At 45.8% G+C, this 22987-nt stretch overlaps 1 protein-coding gene across 2 annotated transcripts; it reads left to right on the forward strand.

The window, feature by feature from the left end:
• The first annotated feature begins 2883 nt into the window (after positions 1-2883).
• On the forward strand, positions 2884-6547 carry LOC118615069 (serine/threonine-protein kinase 35-like). Of its 2 annotated transcripts, none has more exons than XM_036239503.1 (4): positions 2884-3364; positions 3593-4819; positions 5225-5416; positions 5740-6547. In XM_036239503.1, exons 2-4 carry the CDS (start codon positions 4630-4632, stop codon positions 6171-6173), a joined length of 816 nt encoding a protein of 271 aa, XP_036095396.1. In that variant the 5' UTR covers positions 2884-3364; positions 3593-4629; the 3' UTR covers positions 6174-6547. The 2 variants fall into 2 exon arrangements, with proteins under 2 accessions (XP_036095396.1, XP_036095397.1); XM_036239504.1 differs by having other exon boundaries at positions 3961-4819.
• The last annotated feature ends 16440 nt before the right edge of the window (positions 6548-22987 follow it).

The following is a 22987-nucleotide window of genomic DNA, read 5'->3' on the forward strand; positions in this document are numbered from 1 at the left end:
TACGCAGTCTTTTCTGTTTAGCTTCTTCCGCTCCACGAATCGCCTTCGAGCCGCCCGTGCCGTCACATGCATTAGCGGCCCATTGCCACTTATTGCTGGGGGATGCTGTGCCCTTAGGATGTACGACAGTCACCAGTTGATGGACACCTGAGTTGTTTCCAGGTTTTTAATTTATATCTTGTTTTCAGGTTTTGAATCTTACATTTCTTTACAATTCATTTGATTATTGTTCATGTTTTTTCCACGTTGGACACTCAAAGCGGTCAGAAGACACCGGAACGATCCTTGCGGTCAAAACAATACCTTCCATTAGCTTTCTAATTTGCAAGGCTTCGTGTGGGGTTTTAATTGTATTTCTTCCACTGATTTCCCAGGAATAATACCAGTTCTCAAGAAGGTCGGTAATAAGTAAACACATCCATTCAGTTTTTAGAGACAAAATTACTGGAGTGTATGTCAATAGCACTCTTCTCTCCCAGGAAAAATTGTCATCAGGTAGTTTCTGTTTTGACTATTTTGTTGCTTGGTGAAGAAAGGAAGCAAACAGTCCTTTAAGAGCAGTCCAGGGTGGAAACACGAGAGATTGGAGCGGGGATAAGAAAAGCAGGAAGCTCCAGAAAATCAGATCCCTAGACCCCAATAATGGCGGAGGGAAGCCGAGCTTAAGGCCAGATATGTGTGTCCATGGCTCTACCAGCTGAGCCGTCATCTCAGTCTGGACTTGAGGGGCTGTTTGTGGGAGCAGGCGAGATATCTCAGGCGTATCCACAGTTGCCACAGAGGCTGGGCCCTGGGGACTGCCCTTGGAGGCTGGGGGCAGCTGGAGGAAGACCGGTCGCGTGGGGGTGGGGCCGTTGTTGCCCTGGAACTGTCTCGCAGCCTGATCTAATCAACTTCACCTCAAGCTTTCACAGACAAGTCGAGGACACTCACTAATGTCCCTTTCTTCAGGGACAATCCGAAGGGATAGACACGCAACGGGAAACACATCTTTCCTTCTGGGGCTCAGATTAATGGGGCCTTTAATTGATCTGGACCTTTTCAGCAATGGATGTTTTCATGTTTCTTTTGGGTAAAAACTCCTTACACAGATGTATAGAAATACAGAAAGTGATGAATTTCTTTTCTATTTCACACGCATGCCATTTATAATATTACACACACGTGTATAATTTGCTGTTGGTTTCTGTCTTGTCCTGCACAGCAGAGAACGGTGGTTGTTTTTTGGGTTTTACTTGAGGTTAGCTTTCTTCAAAGCAAACGCTTAGAAATTGTTACGGGCTGGCTGGCTTGCATCTCCTCAAAATTCACACGCTAAAGTCCTCACCCTCTGTAACTTCAGAATGTGACTGTATTTGGAGACAGGATCTTTAAAGAGGTCATCAAGTTAAGATGAAGTCATTAGAGTGCATCCTACTCTGAAATGACTGGTGTCCTTCTAAGAAGAGGAAATTTGGACAGACACAGCCAAGAGCGTATGAAGACACGGGGAGAAGATGCCCATCCAGAGCCAGAGAGAAGCTGCCAAAGAAGTCATCCTTGCCCACAAATAGATCCAGGAATTCTACTCTCTAGAACTATGAGAAAATAAGTGTCCGTCATTTAGGCTTTGTTTGCGGTGCTTTCTCATCACAGTTCTAGCAAACGAATACAGAAACCTACTTGCCTTTAAATCAAATGAGCAAACTCAATTACTTGGGGAGTATGTACTAGATATTTTAGTGTTGGAAATAAAAACACGTTTTGATTCATGGTCTGTTAGCTTCTATGGGTCCCAGTAAATTTGTTTAGTATTGTAAACCTTTACCACATGAGTAAGTCAATGATTTCCTTGCAATTGTTCAGATACCTCTTGAATCGTCCGTTTATCCATTTATTTCCCTGTTTCGATGATTCCTCTTTCCTACGTTCATAACTGTATCAACTTTATACATTTAATTTACACAGACGCAAGGCACCTGTAAATGCCCGCACACATGTACCCACGCACGTAGTCACCAGTCAAAACGCTGGAGAGTTCTAGTGTGTCATTGGGCATTCAGTACCTGCACCCCCACCACCAAAACACGGACCCCGGCCTCTTCTTTCAAAGGAATTCATTTTGAGAGTTACGTTGAGGTGCAGATCTCATTTTCTGTTTACCAGAGTTTTCTTCTACTTCCATTGCACGCCAATCCTTCTGGTATCTTCATTAACTTCCTTACCCTTAGTCATAGGATGACTCAGTAAAGCTAGTCATCCTATGACTAAGCTAGTTTTTAAAATTACCTAGTTATGTTAATTAACCAATTATCGTTGACATGCGATTTTATTTTGCATTAGTTTCAGATGTGCTGCGTGGTGGGTATACATAATTTACAAAGTGATCCCGCCCGATTAGTCGACTACCCACCTGGCATTACATATAGTTATTACAATATTATTGACTGTATTCCCTCTGGTAAAGTTTCTCTCTTTCTTTCTTTTTTAATATGACGATCGTTGTGCTTAGCCGTGAACATATGTTCTTTTAATTCTTTACTTTTTCAACCTTGTGAGTAGAGGTACTCCTGTGTTACCAAAGAGAAATCACATGCTGGGGGAGGGGTGACTGCCGGGCCCCCCAGGGAGCCCTTTGGGCCCTCTGAGAAGGAATATGAAGGTATTGGCTCTCGGGAAAATCTGTCCTTTGAGGAGAAGTGGAAATATTAACTTCTCTACGAAAAATGGAGAAAGAAGGGAACAGTGAGTACCAGAAGGGCTCCAGAAGAGACTGGAGTGGAGATGGGAGTAACGAGAGGCTTCAGCCATTGCAGTGAGTGAAACCCAAGGTGAAGTCCAGAACAGAATCCTTGCGGTAGAGTGCTCTGCCAGCTGAGCCTCCTCTGGGTCAGGAATCTCAGAGTGTAAATAGACATGAGACACAGTCTAAGTGATGCAGAGCTACGCTGGAAAGTAGCGGGTACCTGTAGGCATGCTGGCCCTTGGGGATGGGGCCGTGAATCACACTGAAAAGCAGTGGAGCCTGGTATAATTAACTCACATTCCAGAGAGAGCAAAGAGACCACTCACTACTCTCTTGACAACCCACGGAATTCACCAGGCATAGCCAGGTGGCCAAGGGCTCCAGGCACGAAAGGTGAAGAAGCTCCAATGGCACCTTCTGCAGACAACGAAACGGCCAAGAAATAGACCACAGAGAGAAGCTGAAGGGACCACTAACCCAGCACAAGGGAGAAAAAAAAGGATGGGGGGGATAGGCTGACTCAGCTATATCTAAACTGAAGAGAAAAGGGGCAGCTTTGGGGCTGGGTGTATGGAGAGGTGGAGAGATGGGGACCAGGCCTGAGTGGCAAACCGAGCCCAGTGGAAGACAATGACTCAGGTGATATGCACACAAAGACCTAAAGGGCTTGTCGCTGGTTCCCTAGACAGGGAGATTCTGGCCTCCAGAACCTCCAGTGACAGTAAGCTTAAGGGGTGGAGTTGGGGGAGGGAGGTGGAGATAATTATGGAAATGAGTCTCATTGACACTTAGGTCTTTTGGTGGGAGGAGGTGAAAGGGCAATAATATTCTGAGAGTGTCTCAAATAGTGCCTTCTTTCTGATGAAGAGAGGCAGCGTAGAGAGAATCCATCTATGCCCTGGACAGAGCGCTCTGCACGTGGCGGATGACACTCAGGCAGGCAGCTTGCATTATGAGGGCCTTCTCTCCGTCTTAGAGAACGAACCCGCGCACCGTTTGGACTGTGAAAGCACCATGTGGAAAAGGCTTGGGATTTCGATAAAATCATCCAGATGGTCTGTCCAAACAAAACCAGTCCTTTAGCTGTGACATTTCCCCTTGTGAGAGATTACATATCGTCCTCGGAGATGGAGCTACTGAGATACGGCTTTTATGTCGCATGAGAGATGACTGCTTGAGACTCGCACGTCTGATTCTGCTGTCTACCTTACGACTTTTTGCTTCGTCCTTTCCAGAGTTGCATCCTTTGCACGACCTTTATTACTGAGGCAGGAAGAAGCTTTTTGAAAAACGTCAGTGACGGCAGCACAGCCGGGCAGGATTGTCACGAGCCTATGATAGTACTTGTTTGATGGAGAAGAGTGAAGAGAAATAGGATGAGAAAGGTTCGAATGATAATTTAGTGCTTGATGTGTTGTGGAGAACAGAGGTCCTCCGCCACTACGGTCCACTGGCCCAATAGGTGCCGCTGCTTGTTTTGGAAACAAAAAGCATTAATTGGGAGCCTAATCGCAAACCTTTGTTCTGTAGACACAAATGGGAAAAGGGGCACTAGAAACAAAGGACAAAGATTGAACTTGTTTTGAGATCCACACTTAGCACAGGACTGTTTGGCTCTGCTTGCTGCCATGCAGGAAAAAATGCCTGGAAATTGGCAGCCGAAGAGTCGCAGGTACCAAGAGAGTGGGCTGAGTCCCCACCAGGTGCCTAGTCCCATCATGCCACTTCTCGCTCTTGGGTGTAGTCTCAACTCCGTCCCCACCCCCACAGCAACGGCATGACCCAGCAGGGGATGCTGGGAAACTAATAAAAGGCCAGGACCTCTGGCCCCCTGGTCATTGCCTGATTCACTCCTCAGGCCTCCAGACCCCTGGCTCGGGTAGGAGGCTCAGGTAGGAGACAAAATGGGAGGCGCGGCGGGGGCCAGGGGGCATGTCCAGGAGAACTCAGGGAGACGAGGTCGCACCCACCGGGAATACCACAGAGCTTACTCCAGAGGACAGCTCTCCTACAGAGAGAGAGCAGACTGGCATCGCTGTGAGAGACAGAGAAAGAAGACGAAGGAGACTGCAGGTGGCTCCAACAGCAGAGGAGGTAGGATCTCGTGGTTTGGATTAAGGCAACGGTTGGGAGGGTTTGGACGACACGGAGATTGGGCTGGGTGGGCTAAGCCGCAGGTTCTGGAAGGTTTGACGTTCACGCCTCCGAAAGTGGCGCGGGCAATCCAAGGCCAGATGCCTGGTGGTCGTGTTGCTGCCGGCTGAGCCACTGTGGGGGGCTTGTCCTGACGGCGTGTTTCCTGGAACAGGTACGCCAGGCACATCCATAGCTGCGGGAAGAGCTATGGGGCAGTGGGCATCTGGGAGTAAGCAGCATTTGGGGCTGGGGCTCTTGAGGACCTGGGTGGGACTTGGAACCTCCTCTAATCCACTCTCCCCCACGCTCCCAGAGATAGGTCAGGGACCACTCACTCACTGCTGTCCTTTTCTTCGCCCACAGCAATCACCAGGCAGAGCCAGGTGGCCAAGGGCTCCGGGCACAAGCGGTGGAGAAGCCCCGCTGGCTCGCCTTGCAGGCGCAGTAAGAAAAACGGACACCCAGAAGAGCCGGCGAGGGGGCGACCATCCCCAGCCCAAGGGAGAGGAAAGGACAAGCCTGACTCCCGCAGAGCAGGACGTCAGGACAGAGCAGGTGGGTTTCTGGGCTGTGCCTTTGTAGGGGTGCTGCGTGTGGACGCCCGTCCTGAATGGCAAGCCAGCATACGCGGGAGGCTGGGGACAGACACGGCCCCTGGTGAGGGGCTCCGAACGCCGGGAGGGGCCGAGGGAAAGAGGCCCAGGACTCGGCAGTGGTTCCTGCCAGATCCTGTTAGGGGCCAGCAGAACCAGGCGTGGCGGGAGTGGGGGAGGGGGTTGGGGGTGATGCAGTCGGGACTGGGAAGGGGGGCCCTGGGGACCTCGGCCGGCCGGCAGCACACACTCACCGAAACACCTTCTGTTTTCCCTCCAACGCAGGTGTTGGCCGCCGTCCCCCGCAAGTCAAGGACAGGACAAACCCGCCCAGAGGGCCAGGGAAGACCAGCAGTCGGGGACGCAGCCAGGACAGCCGGGAGGCCAGGCCGTCCTCCCCAAAGCGCCGCCGCCGACACCCGTCGCCCGAAGTCCCCGAAGTCTCCGCGTCTCTGACGGCCCTCACGTCCAGGCTCGTCAACCAAGTGGACGCGCTGGACGTGGCCTTGGAAGACCTGCGCGCCCCGGGGGGCGCCTTCCTGCGGGTGCCCGCCCGCGGCACGGAGCCCACGGCCTCGCAGCGCGCCTGGCTCAGCTGGCAGCTGGCGCACGCGGGGGCCAACCTGCACTGGGCGCTCTGCGCGCTCGACACCCTGCTGGCTGCGCAGCCCGGGCTCACGTGCCAGCAGCCCTGCATGCCAGGTGCTTCGTGGCCTTAGTGGACGCGCGCCAGTCAGCGCCCTCGCGCAGTCCCTTCTGCCCCTGTGGCAATCCGGACTCCGCGCTTCCAACTGCCCGTGCAAGCGTCCGTGGCAGCATCTTGCACACCCAGGCGACTGGCTTCCCCCCACGGCGCGGCAGAAACCACCTGTCCGGGAAACAGGGTTAGACATGGACCAGACATCAGCTCCTAGCGAATCCCAGCTTGGGATCCACTGGTCCAGGTTTCCAGCAGACAGCCTGGAGGGAGAACATGCAGAGGAAACACTTCTTTTCTTTTAGGGGCTCAGATGACTGGAACTGTCATTGGGACGTTTGCCCTATAGAATGTTTTCCTGTTTTATATGAAAAATAAATCCGTAAAGGAAACCTAGGGCTGTGCTTGTGTGTATTCATTTATTTATTTTCGTCACAGCCTGTGCCTCCTAGGCAGCTGTATCTTTTTTAAAAATTAATTAATTTTTTTGATGACATTGGTCAACAAAATCTAATAACTTTCAGCTGTACACTTTAACAGTAAGACATGTGTGTGTGTGTGTGTGTGTGTGTGTCTGCGTGCGCGCGCGTATTTACACTGCGTGTTCATCTCCCATAGTTAGATTTCTTTCTGTCACCACATATTTGACCCCCTTTGCCACATCTTTCTCCCCCATCCTCCCCCACCCCCTACCCTCTGGTAACCACTAATCTATAGTCCACGTCCATGAGTCTCTCTTTGTCCCGTTCGCTTGTTGCCTTTAGGTCTAGATCTCACATATAATTGATATGTGATTTTCAACATTTTATGTCTGGCTTATCTCGCTTGGCATGTTTATCTTGAGGTCCATCCATGTCGGAAATAGCAGTATTGCATCTCTTCTCATGGCTGAGGAATATTCCGCTGTATATAGTACCACAGTTTCCTTATCCACTCATGTATCGTAGGACACTTCGGTTGCTTCCATGTCCTGGCCACTGTGAATAATGCTGCTGTGAACGTCGGTGTGCAAATATCCAGCTGTATCCTTTCTACTTTTACTTGAGAATGGATTTCTTCAAGATGAATGCATTGAAACCCACCTGGAATCTAGCGTTTACCTCCAATGAGCACTCTGAGTGATCTGGGGGGCGTGCTGTTGTTGAAGCATCTTTGGATCTCAGTCCATTAGCTTCTATGTAAGTCCCAATCGATTGCCTGAATATTTTAAACCTTTGCCTCTGTGAATCAGCAGATACTCTTGGGGGTGACTTGTTAGCCTCTCAAAGCTCTTATTTATTTATTTTTCATGTCAATAATCCTTGTTTTACCTCATGCGTTTGCACCGTATCAAGTCGACAGATTCATTGATGTACCGACGAGGCACATGGTGTAAGTTCACATACACATCAATAGAATACTTACAAATGTGTAAACTCTCTGCGACTACCACTCCAGTCCACAGGTAGAATATTCCTACCATGCCACTGTGCAAATCTCTACCCACCCCGCACTGCCAAAAACTGAGCGGATGCTTTTTTCTTTCAAAGGATGTCTCTTTACAGTTGTATTGAGCATTAGATCTCATTTTCTCATTTTACCGTGCTTGCTCTTAAACTTTTCTACTTTCATTGCACACCAAAAATCCTTCTGTGTCCTATCTCTCTCAGTGACATGTCATAGTGAAATCGATAAGCAAAGCTACGTTCTCTCTTTTAAACCTGTCATTGTGCAGCCTTTTGATCTAGCTTTCATCGCCTCTCTTCAAGAAATGTCCTCCCACGATACGACGGAGAAAACAGGCTCTGAGAGGTTATCTACACACTGAAGATGACAGAAGAATTAGCATAAGGTCAGTTCAGGCATTCTTCAGTTCCAAAGCCTGCACTCATTATCTACAGTTTGTCTCAAATTCTCACTACTGATCTGTGAATGGCAACGAGGTATGATCTGTAGAACAGGATATCCAGGGGCGCCGTGGAATGAGATAGCGGGGGCTATGCTGGAATTCTGCTTAGCACGATTGATGATAGGAGACTAGGCAAAGCATCGTTTGAGAGTGAATGGGAAACATACTCCTGTGATTTGTTGGACAAAAACAAACAAAAAAATCTTTTAGTTGTTTTAAAAAAAAAAAATCAGTACTGGTACGGGGAGACTAGGCAGAAAGTGTCCTGAGATTGCACGGCCTAGGGAATTGTTCTTACTAGCTCAGCAAAAATGCACTGAATCTATTCAAGAAAAGACTGAGAAGGGAAGAAGAATAGATACAATCACTTCTGACAGAGGGATACACAGTCGTTTATTCACCTAAGTGGGAGGTGCACACAGGGAATGTTTGATTCTGGAAAAAAAGAACAACATATTTTCACCAGCCTTCTGTCCCATTGGAAACCGTAGCAGGGTGAATAAAAGTATACCTGCCTGTCTCCACTCTTTCCCCATTACCCAGCATAGCACAACAACCTGGTCTGCACATAGTAATAGCTCAACAAATAATTGTTAAATCGATGATGCTGATACATGAACTAGTGTATTGAGAAATTATTGCTCCTCCCATTTGATTATTTGGATGAAACGTCTCCATCAAATCTGGATTCTCACTGAGGAGTGAGGTGTTCACTCAATCTGCTGCTTCTTTTTATTTTTCACTTTGTTCTTATAAATGAAAAAGCATCATACATTTCAAAGATTCGTCTTCTCTCCCTATAAAAGTATACTATCTGCCTGAACATTTTCTTCTCATCTTCCTCTCCTCTACTTCTCATTTTCTGGCTTGAGATATGTATAAGGCAAATTCATCAGTGGAGAATAGGTAGATTATGGAGATTTACAAGAGAAAGAAGAGAATGATTGGAATAATCATTTTGGAAAGAGGAATAGGAAGCTCACAGCAATGGATGCCCATTTGAGATGTGTGGTATAAATTTAAAGTCAACCAAGTCAGCACAGTTGCTTGATATTTCTCTAGAAATTTTCAGCTGCAAAGTTGCAGGCAGATATTAAGAGGAGTGTTGGGCGTGAGCAAGGTTGAGGATAGTTAGGTAAATACAGTGGAGAAGAGGGGCAAGGAAGTTAAAGCTGTTTTCAGTGGAGTGTTCTGGTTAGAACAGGGAATCTAAATAAGTTAAAGGAGACTAAGGTATGTGACCATGGAAGATTGAGAAAAAGAGTTAGGATCAATAGATCGGGGGGCTCAAAGCATCTGGAGAATTGTTGGAGTGGAAGTACTAGAGAAAGTAAGCTATACAATAGCAAATGTTGGTAGAACATTATAAGTAGAGATTTTAGAGGTCGCATAGTGATGGCACCGTCTAAGGAATGGATGCGCAGTGAGGAGGTGCTGAGTAGAGGAAAAGGTTGTTGGAGTCAGGAGAGAGAGAGGCCAAAGCATGGAATGGCTCTTTTACACTAATGTAGAGATGGTGCAGGAGCTGTGAAAGGGAATTTGGTGCTAAAGTTTTCAATGATTGAGGCAGGGTGACTGGGCAGGAAAGTTGACATGAGAGGCCTAAAATGGCAGTTCTCAGAAAGGCCTGCTTGCAACGTTGACCTTTGGCTGACGTCTGAGAACTTAGATTTCAGGAGGTTTCCATCATTCCCAGCAGTGATGAATGATTCCCAGCAATGAAATGTGCCTAAACTATGCGAGCGATGTGGGTTATGCTGAACACCTGATTTCCTTCTGGGAAACACTTCCCTGGTAAACGAAACTTCACATGTTATCACAGCTCGTTTCTGGAGGAATGGAGTGTGTAGCGTGACTCTGCTGGGAGAGGACTCTTGGATACTTGTGCCTGGTCTCTTCTGCACTTCGCCCCATGCATCTTGTTTTTGTTTTTGTTTTTGTTGTTTTTCAAGTTGATTTTGCTCTGTATTTTTTTGCTTACAAAATCATACCTACAAGTGCAAGTATTCGCTGCCCTTGAGTCCTAGTGAATCATCGAACCAGAAGGTTAATGGGTTAAAGTCTGGAGATGCTCTCAACAAGATCAGGAGTAGGAAGGGTGAATCAAAAAATGCAAGTTATCATTGTTCTCATCTGGCCCTGAGATACTGTGAGTGGGTGGGTCGTGGGGAGAAAGAAAAAGACAGCCTCCACTGGGGAGCGCTGTAAGGGAGTGGGACCTCAGGAGACAGATTTCAGTTAAAGCAAGCAGATAAAGGAAATGGCTAAAGAGGTTGAGGGTGCAGTGGAGTTTGCTGGCAGTGATTAGGATTCTCTGGAAGCCACCGTTTGAGAGTTCAGTTGGTGTCAGCGATTGGGAGTTGATAGGATAAAGGATTTGGGGTCATATCGGAAATAGAAACTGATGTGTTGCATGGATATTAATAGTCAAGTGACCCGTGGAAACATGTGATTGGAGTGTCTGTAAAGGCAGGTAGGTAATTGGAGAGATCTGTTGCTGTTAGTGACGAGGAAGCTTTTTGGGACCCGTCATTTGGGGATTATAGGCTTAGTGAGTAGGGCAGGCTATCCCAGCTCAGTGATTGGGAGACCAGTGACAATCAATGATGGGAGCATTAGGGGTCAGAGACCATAGGTAGGTGAGGTTAGAGATTGGTGACACACTGCAGCTAGTTGATTGGTGGTCTGTGGAGGGAAGGAGTCATCTTTAAATGTTAAACGAACATGTTTGAACATATACTTAATAGAATTAAAATTGCCCGATAGCTGTGTCATTCTCCTCTTCCCTCCAATAAGAGAACTTTAACATGCTTTAATTTCTCCCACGGGCCCAATCCCTACCAGCTATAGTCCTGCTTATTTTTCTTCCATCATACCTCTTGATTTTAAGGTTACTTTTATATTAATTGCACAAGAACATTATTAAGTTACTTGGATGTAACTAGACATTTTACCGGTTTTATTATTCATAGCATATTATTAAGTTTTTCCAAAATCTTAATTCCAATCCAATTTTCCTTCTTTTAAAAATTTTTTATTTTCTTCTTCTCCCCCCCCCCCCCACCTTCCAGGTTGCGCTCTCCCTCTCTCCTTCTCTTTATTTCTAAAGTACATAGGCCATGTACTTTCTGAGTCCTTACATGCTTAAAATACCTTACTTTTCCTTCTAAATTTAAGTGATTTTTTGACTGGTGATAAAAATCAAGGATCTCAAGTCTCCCACCTCAGAACTCTGTAAACACTACTCCATAGTCTTTTGTTATAGCGGAAAAGAAAAAAATGATTCTGTTTCCTTTCTTCTTTTCTTTTTCTTTCTTTCTTTCTTTTTTTTTTTTGGTAATTATCTTTCTCTCTGATAATTGTATGTTTGTTTTATTTTATGTTGAAAAATTTAAAAATAATAATAAAATGACCCACTCCAGAGCTTTGTGTTCAGATCCTTATCACCTACTGCATATGAAGCTCCCCCCCCCCCAACCTCCACCTGAATATCCTCCTTCAGAGCTTCTCAAACTTGAACCTGTATCAGAATCCCTTCGGTGGGAGTGCTTTCTGAGACACAGATTGCATGGCTCTGCCCCCACTGCTCTGACCCAGTCATGTCTGGGCTGGCGACCAATATTTGCATTTTTAACAAGTTCCCAAGTGATGCTGATGCTGCTGGTCCTGTGACTGACCACACTTTGAGAACTGTTCTTTCAAGTAGGGGTTGGGGTATATAAAATTTGTGATTTTGTACAAAATATGAAGAAAACTGATTCCCTAAGTGAACCAGTTGGGAATTATATAGGTTCTTAAAACTTGAGGAAGATATAAATACATGCATACATATATACATACTTCGGGAAGCCTACTTTCACCTGGGCCAATAACTATGAGCACAGTTAGAGGATTCATTTCCAAATACTGGGACCCAAACAGTCACAATGGCCACCCTGGGATGATGGGAGACGAGGGCCTTCCACACACCTGGATTAATTCTCACTCTCATACACATACACTTTGTAGGAAGATGTGACGATCCCTATCAATATGGGGTGCCAAATAATTATTGAAAGATTACTATAATAATTTTTTTCAGTCATTCATTTCGTAAGAATTAATCAGATACTAGAGAACTTAACCAGCATGTCCACATAACTGATCATATGTAAACTGAAGGACAGTACAATGTGTTGAAAGCACATGAAAGGGCCTATTCCACTGCTAAGCTCTCTTCATGCCGAGTGACTCACCACACATATATGCTACCCTCGACGTTGTGACTGAGTGACGGCACCAGTGCCAACCTAAATGTTACCAAATCTATTAATTACCTTCCTTCTTATTTTAAGACAACAATGATAGCCTTGTTTATTTTTCAACTTTGATCTATATCCTTGAAATCAATATCAATATCCCTTTTAAAGAACCAGTAACGCCATGAACCATATTGACTGACATCTTTGCCTTCTTCAATCAAGCCTACTTCCTGGGTTTAATACATGGAACCAGATTTTTGAGCCAGAGTTTCATTGGACAAAATGTGTACAAGCAAGAAAATTGGGTGTTAGTTCTAAAAACAGTACTGATGCACATAGTATAAAAATCAGTAGCGCTCTTATTCACCAGAGTCTTCTCCCGTTCTCCTTAGTCACAAAACTGGAGTCCCCTTCACAGCCTCTTCACTCTTAGATATGGCCAGGTGAATGAGTCCCGGCCAAGTCTATGACCAGAAGTGATGTTTGCCCCATGCCAGCCTGGTCCATGAAAACATCTCAAACGAGGCGACATGCTTTTTCACCCTTTACAACAAGTGGCAGAGGCCCAGGCACTGTAGCAAGATTCGAAGCCATGTATTTCCGGCGGCAAATCTACACAAGAGTACCGGAATGCCTGAGTCATTGCTGGGAGAAAAGCAATGAGCAGTGACACCTGATCTTTGAAAGCCTGCATTTCGTTGTTACAAGAAGCAAAGATAAGTTTGTATGTTCAAATAATACTTTTGTTCTTGGCAAGATCCCTGGCCAGAACTCTCCCCGCTCCCCCCCCCCCCCGCCCCACACCCCGCCGTGACCCCCGCGGTTCCACAGAGTCACATGCAGGAAACAGGAAACAGGAAACAGGTTGCCCCCTAGCGGACAACCCGGCTAGTGCAGGGAGTCCCAGCAAACTCAAGAAGCTCAGAGAAGGATTACAGCGCAGGCTGCAGGAACCCACACGCTATTTTCTTTTTACAGATGGTGCCAGGTGTTGTGTGTAGTCCCGGGATGGGAGAGAAAGGAGGAGTGGCCAGGGCACTCATGGTTAGCTAGAATGTCCTACCAGATGATTTAGCTTCAGGCTTCTTTTCAAAATTTTTTTCGTAAGAAATGGGTCACAGGGTGTATATTTTGCCTTTTCCAATAAAACTTTGATCACATCGGCTTGGACAGCCAAATCTCTGCAAAATTCTACGTATTTCCCAGGGCCCCTTAAGACAGCGTCTCTCCCTGTGTAACCTGGTCGCTAGACAGGACTGGAGAGCATTCGGCTCCAGCTGGCATCTCTACCCACCATCTGGCTCAGCTGAACAGGCGTTGTCCCCGCGGCCTGTGGGGGCATGAGAGATCACCCACTTTCTGGGAAGTCTGTAGCCTGGGCCAAGCTGCAGCTCTTTGTAAGGGGTTTTCCGAGGGTGGGGTAATAAATTACTTTGTTTCTGTGTCTGAGACGTTCCTCAGTAGCGGATTAAAATGAACACCAGCTCTACCCAGTGGCCAATCTCTGTTAAAACAGCATCACTTCTCTCTGGAGCCGCCATTGTCTAGGACTGGAGCCAGGAGCCACACGTGACGATTTCTTAACTTGAAATGTGGCTAGACAGGAATCAAACCGAAGCAGAGAACGGGGCACAGAGAGCGGTGCAGGATTCTCTTCTGCACACTGAGCACTTTGATGCTTACGGAATGACCCATCTGGAATCAGTGAGCTAGGGCTGCCGTTCTAGCTCTCTCCTTGTTCTCCGGGTGTCCTCAGAGAAAGCACTACCTTTGCTGGCATCTGCTCTCTCTTCTATCAAATGGCAAGTAGTTAACAAAATGATCTCAAGGCCCTCTCCGGTCAAAATGTCCCATAATCTTTGTTGCTTCTTCTGTCTACTCCTGACCAAGCGAATGGGGGAACCCATAAGGGAGTGCCTGATGGCCTGCTTGTATTACAGGTTCCCACCAGTCCCTAGGGGCTCAGGGTCCTTGAGGAGACAACAGAGGCACTCAGCATCTCAGCAGAATTCCTTCTTCACAGGATGCTGTCAAACAGCGCTGTGGGGAAGACTAGCCAGGTGGTGATGATTCAGTCCACTTTACAGGTGAGAAAACAGTTTCAGAGAGGGTATGTGCTTCACCCAGAGTCAGACCTGGACTCACAGGATGTCAGTGCCGGAAAATATATCAGAGATGAAAGGAATTCCACAGTCACTTTACTGATAGGGAAACTGAGGCCCTAGACCACATGACCAGCCCGTTGCCATGGTAGTGGAACCTGAGGGTTCCAAGACTCCTAGTCCTGTGTTCTTCCCTTTATATTGGACCTCAGTTTCCTGTTCTATAAACTGAGGATAATGATAGTACCCAACTGACAAGGTGACTGTGAGCACTCAGACGTAAGCTCTCAATCAGTAGCTATTCTATACCGCTGCCTGCACTCACCTTTTATTTCATTTAAGATTTATCCATGACGTCTTTGGCTAGAACCACCCCAAAGAGACTTTTCATAAAACATTCACCCTTTTGTTATCTGCAGCACTGGACAGAGAATGAGTTGGACCAGAAAGATCCGTGAGGGCCAAAAGAGTAGAGGACGCACTGTGTGGAGGCTGGGGGTGGGGTGGGGTGAGGGTGGCTCTGATTGGAAGAATGATGCTCCTTCAGGCGTAAAGCAATAAACAGCTTAACAATCTCCCTTTGAAGAGGTAAACACAATGAAGAGGACATCCAAACACAGCTGTCAGATCACAAAGAGTTATTGTCACTTGTGTCTGACCTTGCCCGAAGTCCCCTGAAGGAAGGGCAGCTGAGTCCTCATGGCATTAAGTGCCAGTCATCGGAGCACAAAGCAAGCTCTGTCTGTGTTCCTGCCTCTCTTCACGTGATGCTGTCTCACACTGCATGGCACCTTACAGTTGATCAAGGTGAAACTTAGGCAGATTTTATCTGAGCTCATCCTCACAGTATCCCTGTGCAGGGAGCAGAAAATATCTGTCTTCTTGTTTCAAGGTTTACAACTCCATATACAAGCTAGAAACTGAGATGCAAAGGTGGCCGTGCAATTTTATATAAGGTCACACAGCCAGGACATGGTTTAGCTAAGATATAAACTATGGTCTCTGAGTCCCTATTTAGTCCTGTCCAAGTTTTTACTCCAACGGACTGTACTGACCAAGTGATTTTAGAGTTTTGTATGGTTTTGCTCAAACCATAAACACTTAGAGATACTTCACACAGTTCTGTGCGAAGGTCTTCCTCTTTCTTTGTTCTTCCTTTTTCTGCGTCTATTCTGAGCTCCGAATCAGCGCATGTTGTTCCGGGATGGAACACCTCGACATCCCCAAAGCGTCTGAGCTCCAGGAAATCCCCAGGCCCCGTGATAATTATGTACCATTTTAAGGGGTCACATTTCTGAAAATAATTTTTTCTAACAAGCTCAAGGACCTCTGGGTGTCAAAGAAAATAGGCTGACACAGAAATTCCACTTCTAGGTATTCGCCCAAGAAAAAGGAAAACATATGTCCCCAGAATCACTTGTACATAAGATTCATTGTAGCTGGACATAACCCAAATGTGTATCGACAGGAAACAACGTATCCACACAGTGGAATACTACTCGGCAATAAAAGGAACAACTACAGACATGACTAAATCTCAGAGACATTAGACTTACCAAAAGGAGCTAGACACAAAAGAGTATATACTGTATGATTCTATTTAGATGATTTTCTGGAACAGACAAAATAGTGATAAAAATCAGAGCAACTGTTGTTGTAGAAGACAAGAAAGGTCGTGGAAAAAACACTAGAAAGGGGTGATGGAAAAATTATATCTTGCTATATATATATAAATTATATATATATATATATAAATAATATATATATTATATATATATATGTATGTATGTATTATGTGGTCACTTGGAGGGAATTTTCAGAAATGATCCTTAGCTTTTTGCTAGTCAGTCAACCCAGCTTGGATCGAATACTTACCATATGCCTAAACATGTCTAAAGATAGTGAATCAGAAATATAGAACTAAGACATCGGCCCATCCTGGAGGAGCCCACAGGGCATATGGCAAGAACTGCTGAGGTAAGAATGAGAAAAAAGTAGTACTAAAAAATGTTCAAAAAAGTATCCATAAGTGCAATGTCCTGACTGCGAATCAGGGAAACTGAGCTCTGAAATGGGGGTTGGCCGGCTGAGAAGGGGAGGGATTCAGTCGCAAGGAACAGCTTTCTTCCATTCAACCAGTATATCGTCCTCACGCATTCAGCCCCTTGATATGCTCTCTAAGGAAGGCTGTTTCGTTTACCCCGAAGAAGGGGGCCTGTGGAATCATATTGCTTTGGGTCTACCCTTTACAAGTTGTGTACCCTCAGCAAGCTACTTGGCCTCTCTAAAAAGATGAGGCATCCTTGGCATCAGTTATTGTGTGGAGTAGAAAAGATAATCTGTGTGAAGTGGTCAGTGTAGAATCGATGCTTAGTGAATGTGCAATAACTGTTAGGTATCATTATTGCTATTGCCATCCTTAATATATGTCAGAAATTTGGGTGGTAGCACAGTCCGAAGTCAGGCCTCCTGAGTATCAGTCCTGGGGTAGGGAAGGATGGAGGCTTGGGGGGTGTGGGGAAATGTCCACAGCTATTTATCTTTCTGAAAGAAAAGAAAACAAAACAAAACAAATATCCTTGCTCCTTCAAATTCCCCAGAGCTCTGATAGAGTTTTCTGCAAACATCTCTCTCAGTGACTTCAGAATCAGGCCAGGTGCGCTCTTGTCTGGTTCCTGTGCTCAGTCCATTTTATACAGAAGCAATTCTAGGTTGCCTTCCGGAAGGCGACAACCCCATCTCCACCTCTGCAAACTAGGCAGAGGCTTTCAGAGACAGTCTACAGAGGACCCCTCCTCTATAGGAAAGAAGACCTTCGAGAGCTGGTCTGAGAGTAGGAACCTAAAAAAGCAAGTGGTGATGCGCTTCCCCTGGAAGCAGTGCTGGGAAGGGTTTTGCCAAGTTAGGGACAAAGAGATGTGGACTACCCTGTAACCCTAGAGCATTCATGCCCCAGATTTGCCTTCTGGGCACTTTCTCATAGTCAACAGTGAGTATCCACCCATTCCTCCTTCCCCCTTCATTTGCAGTGTCACACTCATGTAGACCTACATGCACACACACAGAAACACATACGTCATTCCGACATTTATCTACATTCTCAACGCACACATTAGCTCACACAAACTCAGACTCGCCACTCAATCTGACTCATAAGTACGGAATCATAAATCCTCTGGAACACATGTGCACAGTTACACACACGCTCATTCGCACACACTCGAAAATGTATGCACACTCGCCAGACACATATCCACATCCTCACCCACATACGGGTGGCCCCTCATCCATGATGCTTTGCTGACCACTCCCTGCTAATCACTTGTGATTTCTCAGACATGGATAATCAAGCATGTTTTGGAGAGATGCCTGGACCTCTGGATTCTCAGAACAAAAAATCTCTCTGACCTCTAAACCTCCATGTGTTTCTTTGTCCTACGTATCTGGGACCCAAACAATGCAGGGCTTCTGCTGAGCGAACAAATAAAGTATCAACTTCTTATCGTCTGATTCTTCGTATTTGCCCCCGAGTCACTGTTATGATGTGACATCCGTGGGTACCTTCCTTAATACTAATCACTTAGAAGAGAAGAGCTGATACATGAGGAGTATCAACTTCAAAGTAAAAGATAGAAATGGCACTGATTGTCCAGCCCCACCTCCCCAAGCCCTGATGAGTAGCGGCAGAGTTGAGGTCTAGGCATGCCACCTTGTAGGATGGAGGCTGCTCATAACAGATGGGACATAAATGGGTTCCTCCTGCGCTATTGTTTAGCTACCAGAGTCTCATCTTCCAGATCTAGAGAGGACCCAAGCAATGGGGCTGAGTCTCAAAGCCATTATTCTGATGGGCACATATAACACTTATCACTGCTGCCCCAGACTGTGACCTGAGCTCAGACTCTTACGGTGCCCCCTGTCCCCAACACACACACCCCAAGCAGGAAAACATCTTTTACCACCAGAGCAGAACTATCTTCCGTCTTCCGCAAGGCGATGGTGTCAGAGCCAGGCAGTTTTCTCTTATTGGCTGCCTTCCCCCTCAGGCCCAGGCAGAGGAAAAGGGTTTTAACTACATTTGGCTCAGCTATTGGTTGACCTCTATGTGACATTTTTTGAGGGTTAAAAGTGGTCAAATATCAGCAATTTGTCTGGCTCAAATGAATACTTTATCATATTTCAAGAGATAAAGTGAACAAGTCTGAACGTTTTTTTCCGGTTGGGTCCCTCCTCCCGTTATCAAGTGATTATTTGATTTACGATATATTATGAGCCAAAATATACATAATAGACAAACAGGCAGATATTAACAAGGTGCCTATTTGGCTTGTTTTAGGTTAGTAGGGACACAAATCTGTTTATTTCTTGCCTACCAAAAAGAGAAAAACCTGCTATAGAAGAAAATTTTTTACACAAGCTGAAACCTGCTTTACCTAATCTTCCCCTAGATTAGGGAATAATGTACAGTCAGGATCAGATTGAGATTTTTCAGGGACACATTCAGGACACTTCAAGCAACATGAACCCTACACAGGGAAGGGATGGGGGAGGGTCAGTCACACCTTCTTTCCTTAAGGACTGGCAGTGTAGGGTCAAGAGTCTTGGTAAGCACTCATTTTTAAAAGACATTTGTGTTTGTACACCATGTTCAAAGCATCGCTATTCACAATAGACCAGAAGGTGGAAACAACCCAAGTATCCATTAACAGATGAATGGATAAACAAAATGTGGCATATACATACAATGGAATATTATTCAGCCTTAAAAGAGAAGGAAATTCTGACACACGTTACAACATGGATAAACGTTTAGAACATTATGAAATAAGCAAGTCACAAAAAGACAAATATTGTATGATTCCACTTATATGATGTCTCTAGAGTACTCGAATTCATAGAAACAGAGAGTAAAACGGTGGTTACCAGAAGTTGAGAGAAGAGGGGAAATGGAAAGATGTTTAACAAGTAGAATTTCAGTTTTGCAAGATGAAAAAGTTCTGGAGATTGATTGCACAACAATGTGAAAGTACTTAACACTCAAAAATGGTTAAGATAAGCAAATTTTGTTTATGTGTGTTTTACCACAATTTTTTAAAAAGCATTTGTGAATCTACTGTCGTCAGCTGAATGGGATATGGACAACCCTGTTTTTCAGAGCTTTTTACCCTGCAAATGTGGGACCGTCTGAGAGGCTGGCCTTCAGAGCTCAGTGCAGCATCGATGGGAACTCTTCAAGGCCCCTCAGTCTTCCTGCAGGAGGCAGGTGTGCAGGGCCTGGCAGCTGCAGTGGACAACCTCACGGTAGGTGTGCCAGAAGCTTGTCGGGACAACTCAAATCCTGAGTCAGGCAGGGAGCCTGCGCCTAAGAATTCCCGGAACTGTCACCTTCCTCAACCCCGGCTACACAGACCTTCCCTTCCCAGCGAGGCCCAGACAAACTATGATTTTCCTCCTCTTCTGTCTGCAGTCCCGTTGCTTGCTCTGGTTTGAATAAAGACAGGAAAGTTGTAAATGTTGATGCCCCCTGTGAGAAGCTGGATAATGGCCATTAAAAATATCCGGGTGCTAGTTTCTGGACCCTGTGAATGTCAATTTATACGGTCAAGGAAACTTTTGCACATGTAACTGAGTTAAAGGTCTCAAGACGGAGAGTTTCCTGGATTATCTTGCTAGGCCTTAAATGTCATCACAAGAGAGGCAGATGGAGACTCAGCACAGAAGAGAGAAGGTCATGTGAGATTCGAAGATGCTACACTGGGAGCTTTGGTGATAGAGGAGGGTGCCCGGAAGCCGATGAGTGTGGTTTCAGCATCACTGCTCTTGCACTTTGGGGCCATTATTAAGTAAAATAAAGGTGACTTGAACACAAGTACTGGACTACTGCAAAGTCCATTTGATAACTTACTACGTGGCTAATGGGCAGGAAACATATCCAGCATGGAGAAGTTGGACAAAGGGATGAATTATGATATGTGGCCTTTTGTGATCAGCTTCTTTTATATAGCATAGTGTTTTCAAGGTTCAAATATATTGTAGCACGTGTCAGTACTTCATTCCTTTTTACTTCCAAATAATATTGAATTGTTTGAGTGGTGCCTGTTCTTTTTTTTTTTCCGAAAAAAAAAATGGTGTAATACACATGACATAAAATTTACTACCATCTGAACCATTTTAAGCATACAGTTCAGAAGTATTAGGCACATCTATCTTGCTGTGTAACCAATCTCTAGAACTCTCTTTATCTTGCAAAACGGTATTTTGTGACCCTCAGAAACTATAAACCATCACGTCTGCTGTATTCTGTTGGTCCAAGGCGCTAAGGCTGGCCCAGAGAGAACAGAACCTGGCCTCTCAATGGGAGAAATATCCAAGAATTTGTGGTTTTAAAACCACCATGCAAGTGAGGTATGAGATCTCAGGCTTTGTTTAGAGTTATCCCAGGAAGCATCACGGGTACACTTGGATAAAATGTCTGGGGCTCCCTCATCTTGCATCCTGCATATGCTAGTCTGAGGCTGTAATGGTTGGCTGCTCACGGCCTTTTGGATTGGGCCACAGTGCTGGCCACAGTGCTGGGCCAGGTCAAGTTGGGAGGCCTGGGTCTGCCACGGACTCACTATAAACTCTCTCTCTGGGTGGACGCATCTGCCCTTCTGGCCCCTGGATTGTTACAGGAATCAGGAAGACAGCAAGAGCCTTTGCAAACAGAGCGAAAGTGGTGGTGATGATGGGGGGCGGGGAGGGCGGGAGGGGATTGTCAAGGTGGGCCCAGCTCGATGTTTACACAAGGGGAATCAGGCTGATCTAATCTTCCTAAGTGATCAGGGAAAGGTATTCACAGCCCAGAAAGTGAAAAGGGAGAGAACCATAGGATAGGGTACCCTCCTGGGATCTTGTCACCCACCTGCCTGGCTTCGGTTTAAGTTTTCCAAGACCTCACGACTCAAGACCAGGGCTTCCTGAGGGAGCTCTCACTTTTCTTTCTTTTTTCTCTTTTCTTTTAACTTCCTCTAAGTGAATTGTATGTGTATTTGTACAATTGGTGGTCTCTTGCCTCCGGGTCTGTGAGTTCAGGGGGCGGGCTCACACTTGGGTTTGCTATCATTTTCTTAGGCCGCAAGGCCTCTTGGCATCTCAGCTGCTTCTTCCCCATACTGGGGCACAGCACCCCTGTCTCGTCTGCTCAGCACCGTCCCCTCTCCGTAAGTCTGCCAAAAGCTGGCCCTGGGCCGCTTGCTCCAGGCCCTCAGTTCTCCATCCCTTGTCCAGGCTCAGGTATTTGGTTGTGGGGAGGAGGGGAGCTCTGCTTTCCCTCGTGCTTCTCCATAAATTATTTTCTCAGTTCTCCACAAAGGGCCCCAAACCTGCTACAACTCTCATGAAAAACAAAACCATTACATGGCTGCTTCTATTTCTACCACTTCCTTCCTCTGAAGCAATGAAGCACAGAGCATCTGTCCGCTCGGATTCATTCATTCATTCAACAAATGTTTATTCACAGTCTGTTTTGTTCCATGAACTATTCTGGGGCCTGGGCGTACCTTCCTGAACAAAACCACAGAAATCTCCATTCTCCTTGAGCTTCCATTCGAGTGGAGAGAAATACATAAGGAATAACCAGATTAAATAGCATGCTACAAGATGATAAGTACTATAGAAAAACACATAGCAGAGTACGCAGGACAAAGGATATGAAGGGGACTGCAGTTTTAAACAGGGTGGTCAGGGGAGGCCTCACTAAGAGAGTAACTTTGGGGAAGAGAAGTGGGAAATGCAGGGAGAAAAATGTACATTAAAAACCCTCTGATGGCTCTTCTTTGTCCCGAAATAAATTCCTGACTGGGAACAAGGCCTTTGGGTTGTTCGTGACCTGGCTCCTGCTTTCTCCAGCCTCACTAGCACAAAGTCCACTACACACACACACACACACACACACACACACAGACACGCACACACGTCCTTGTCTCCACACTGACCAACCTTGAATGTGCACATTCTCCCTGTGCCACACCCAGCAGCAGATACGTGATGCTACTCATAGCATTAATATAAAATAATGGAGGTTTGTGGGAGAACATAGGAGGCCAGCCGAATGGAGCTATATGGAAAAGATGCAGCCCTGCTAGCTGTATCTTTTTTAAAAATTAATTAATTTTTTTGATGACATTGGTTAACAAAATCTAATAACTTTCAGCTGTACACTTTAACAGTAAAGCATATGTGTGTGCGTGTGTGTGTGTGCGTGTGTGTGTGTATTTATACTGTGTGTTCATCTCCTATAGTTAGATTTCTTTCTGTCACCACATATTTGACCCCCTTTGCCACATCTTTCTCCCCCATCCTCCCCCACCCCCTACCCTCTGGTAACCACTAATCTATAGTCCACGTCCATGAGTCTCTCTTTGTCCCGTTCGCTTGTTGCCTTTAGGTCTAGATCTCACATATAATTGATATGTGATTTTCAACATTTTATGTCTGGCTTATCTCGCTTGGCATGTTTATCTTGAGGTCCATCCATGTCGGAAATAGCAGTATTGCATCTCTTCTCATGGCTGAGGAATATTCCACTGTATATAGTACCACAGTTTCCTTATCCACTCATGTA

Source organism: Rousettus aegyptiacus, unplaced genomic scaffold (genome assembly GCF_014176215.1).
Source record: "Rousettus aegyptiacus isolate mRouAeg1 unplaced genomic scaffold, mRouAeg1.p scaffold_m13_p_3, whole genome shotgun sequence".
In the NCBI taxonomy this organism is placed as follows: domain Eukaryota; kingdom Metazoa; phylum Chordata; class Mammalia; order Chiroptera; family Pteropodidae; genus Rousettus; species Rousettus aegyptiacus.

What these genes read in the sequence shown, in the direction of transcription:
- LOC118615069 (XM_036239503.1), top strand. Translation starts at nt 4,630, where the DNA reads ATGGGAGGCGCGGCGGGGGCCAGGGGGCATGTCCAGGAGAACTCAGGG. An exon ending in TGGCTCCAACAGCAGAGGAG is followed by an intron (nt 4,820 to 5,224) that starts GTAGGATCTCGT and finishes CTTCGCCCACAG; the next exon opens with CAATCACCAGGCAGAGCCAG. An exon ending in AGGACGTCAGGACAGAGCAG is followed by an intron (nt 5,417 to 5,739) that starts GTGGGTTTCTGG and finishes CCTCCAACGCAG; the next exon opens with GTGTTGGCCGCCGTCCCCCG.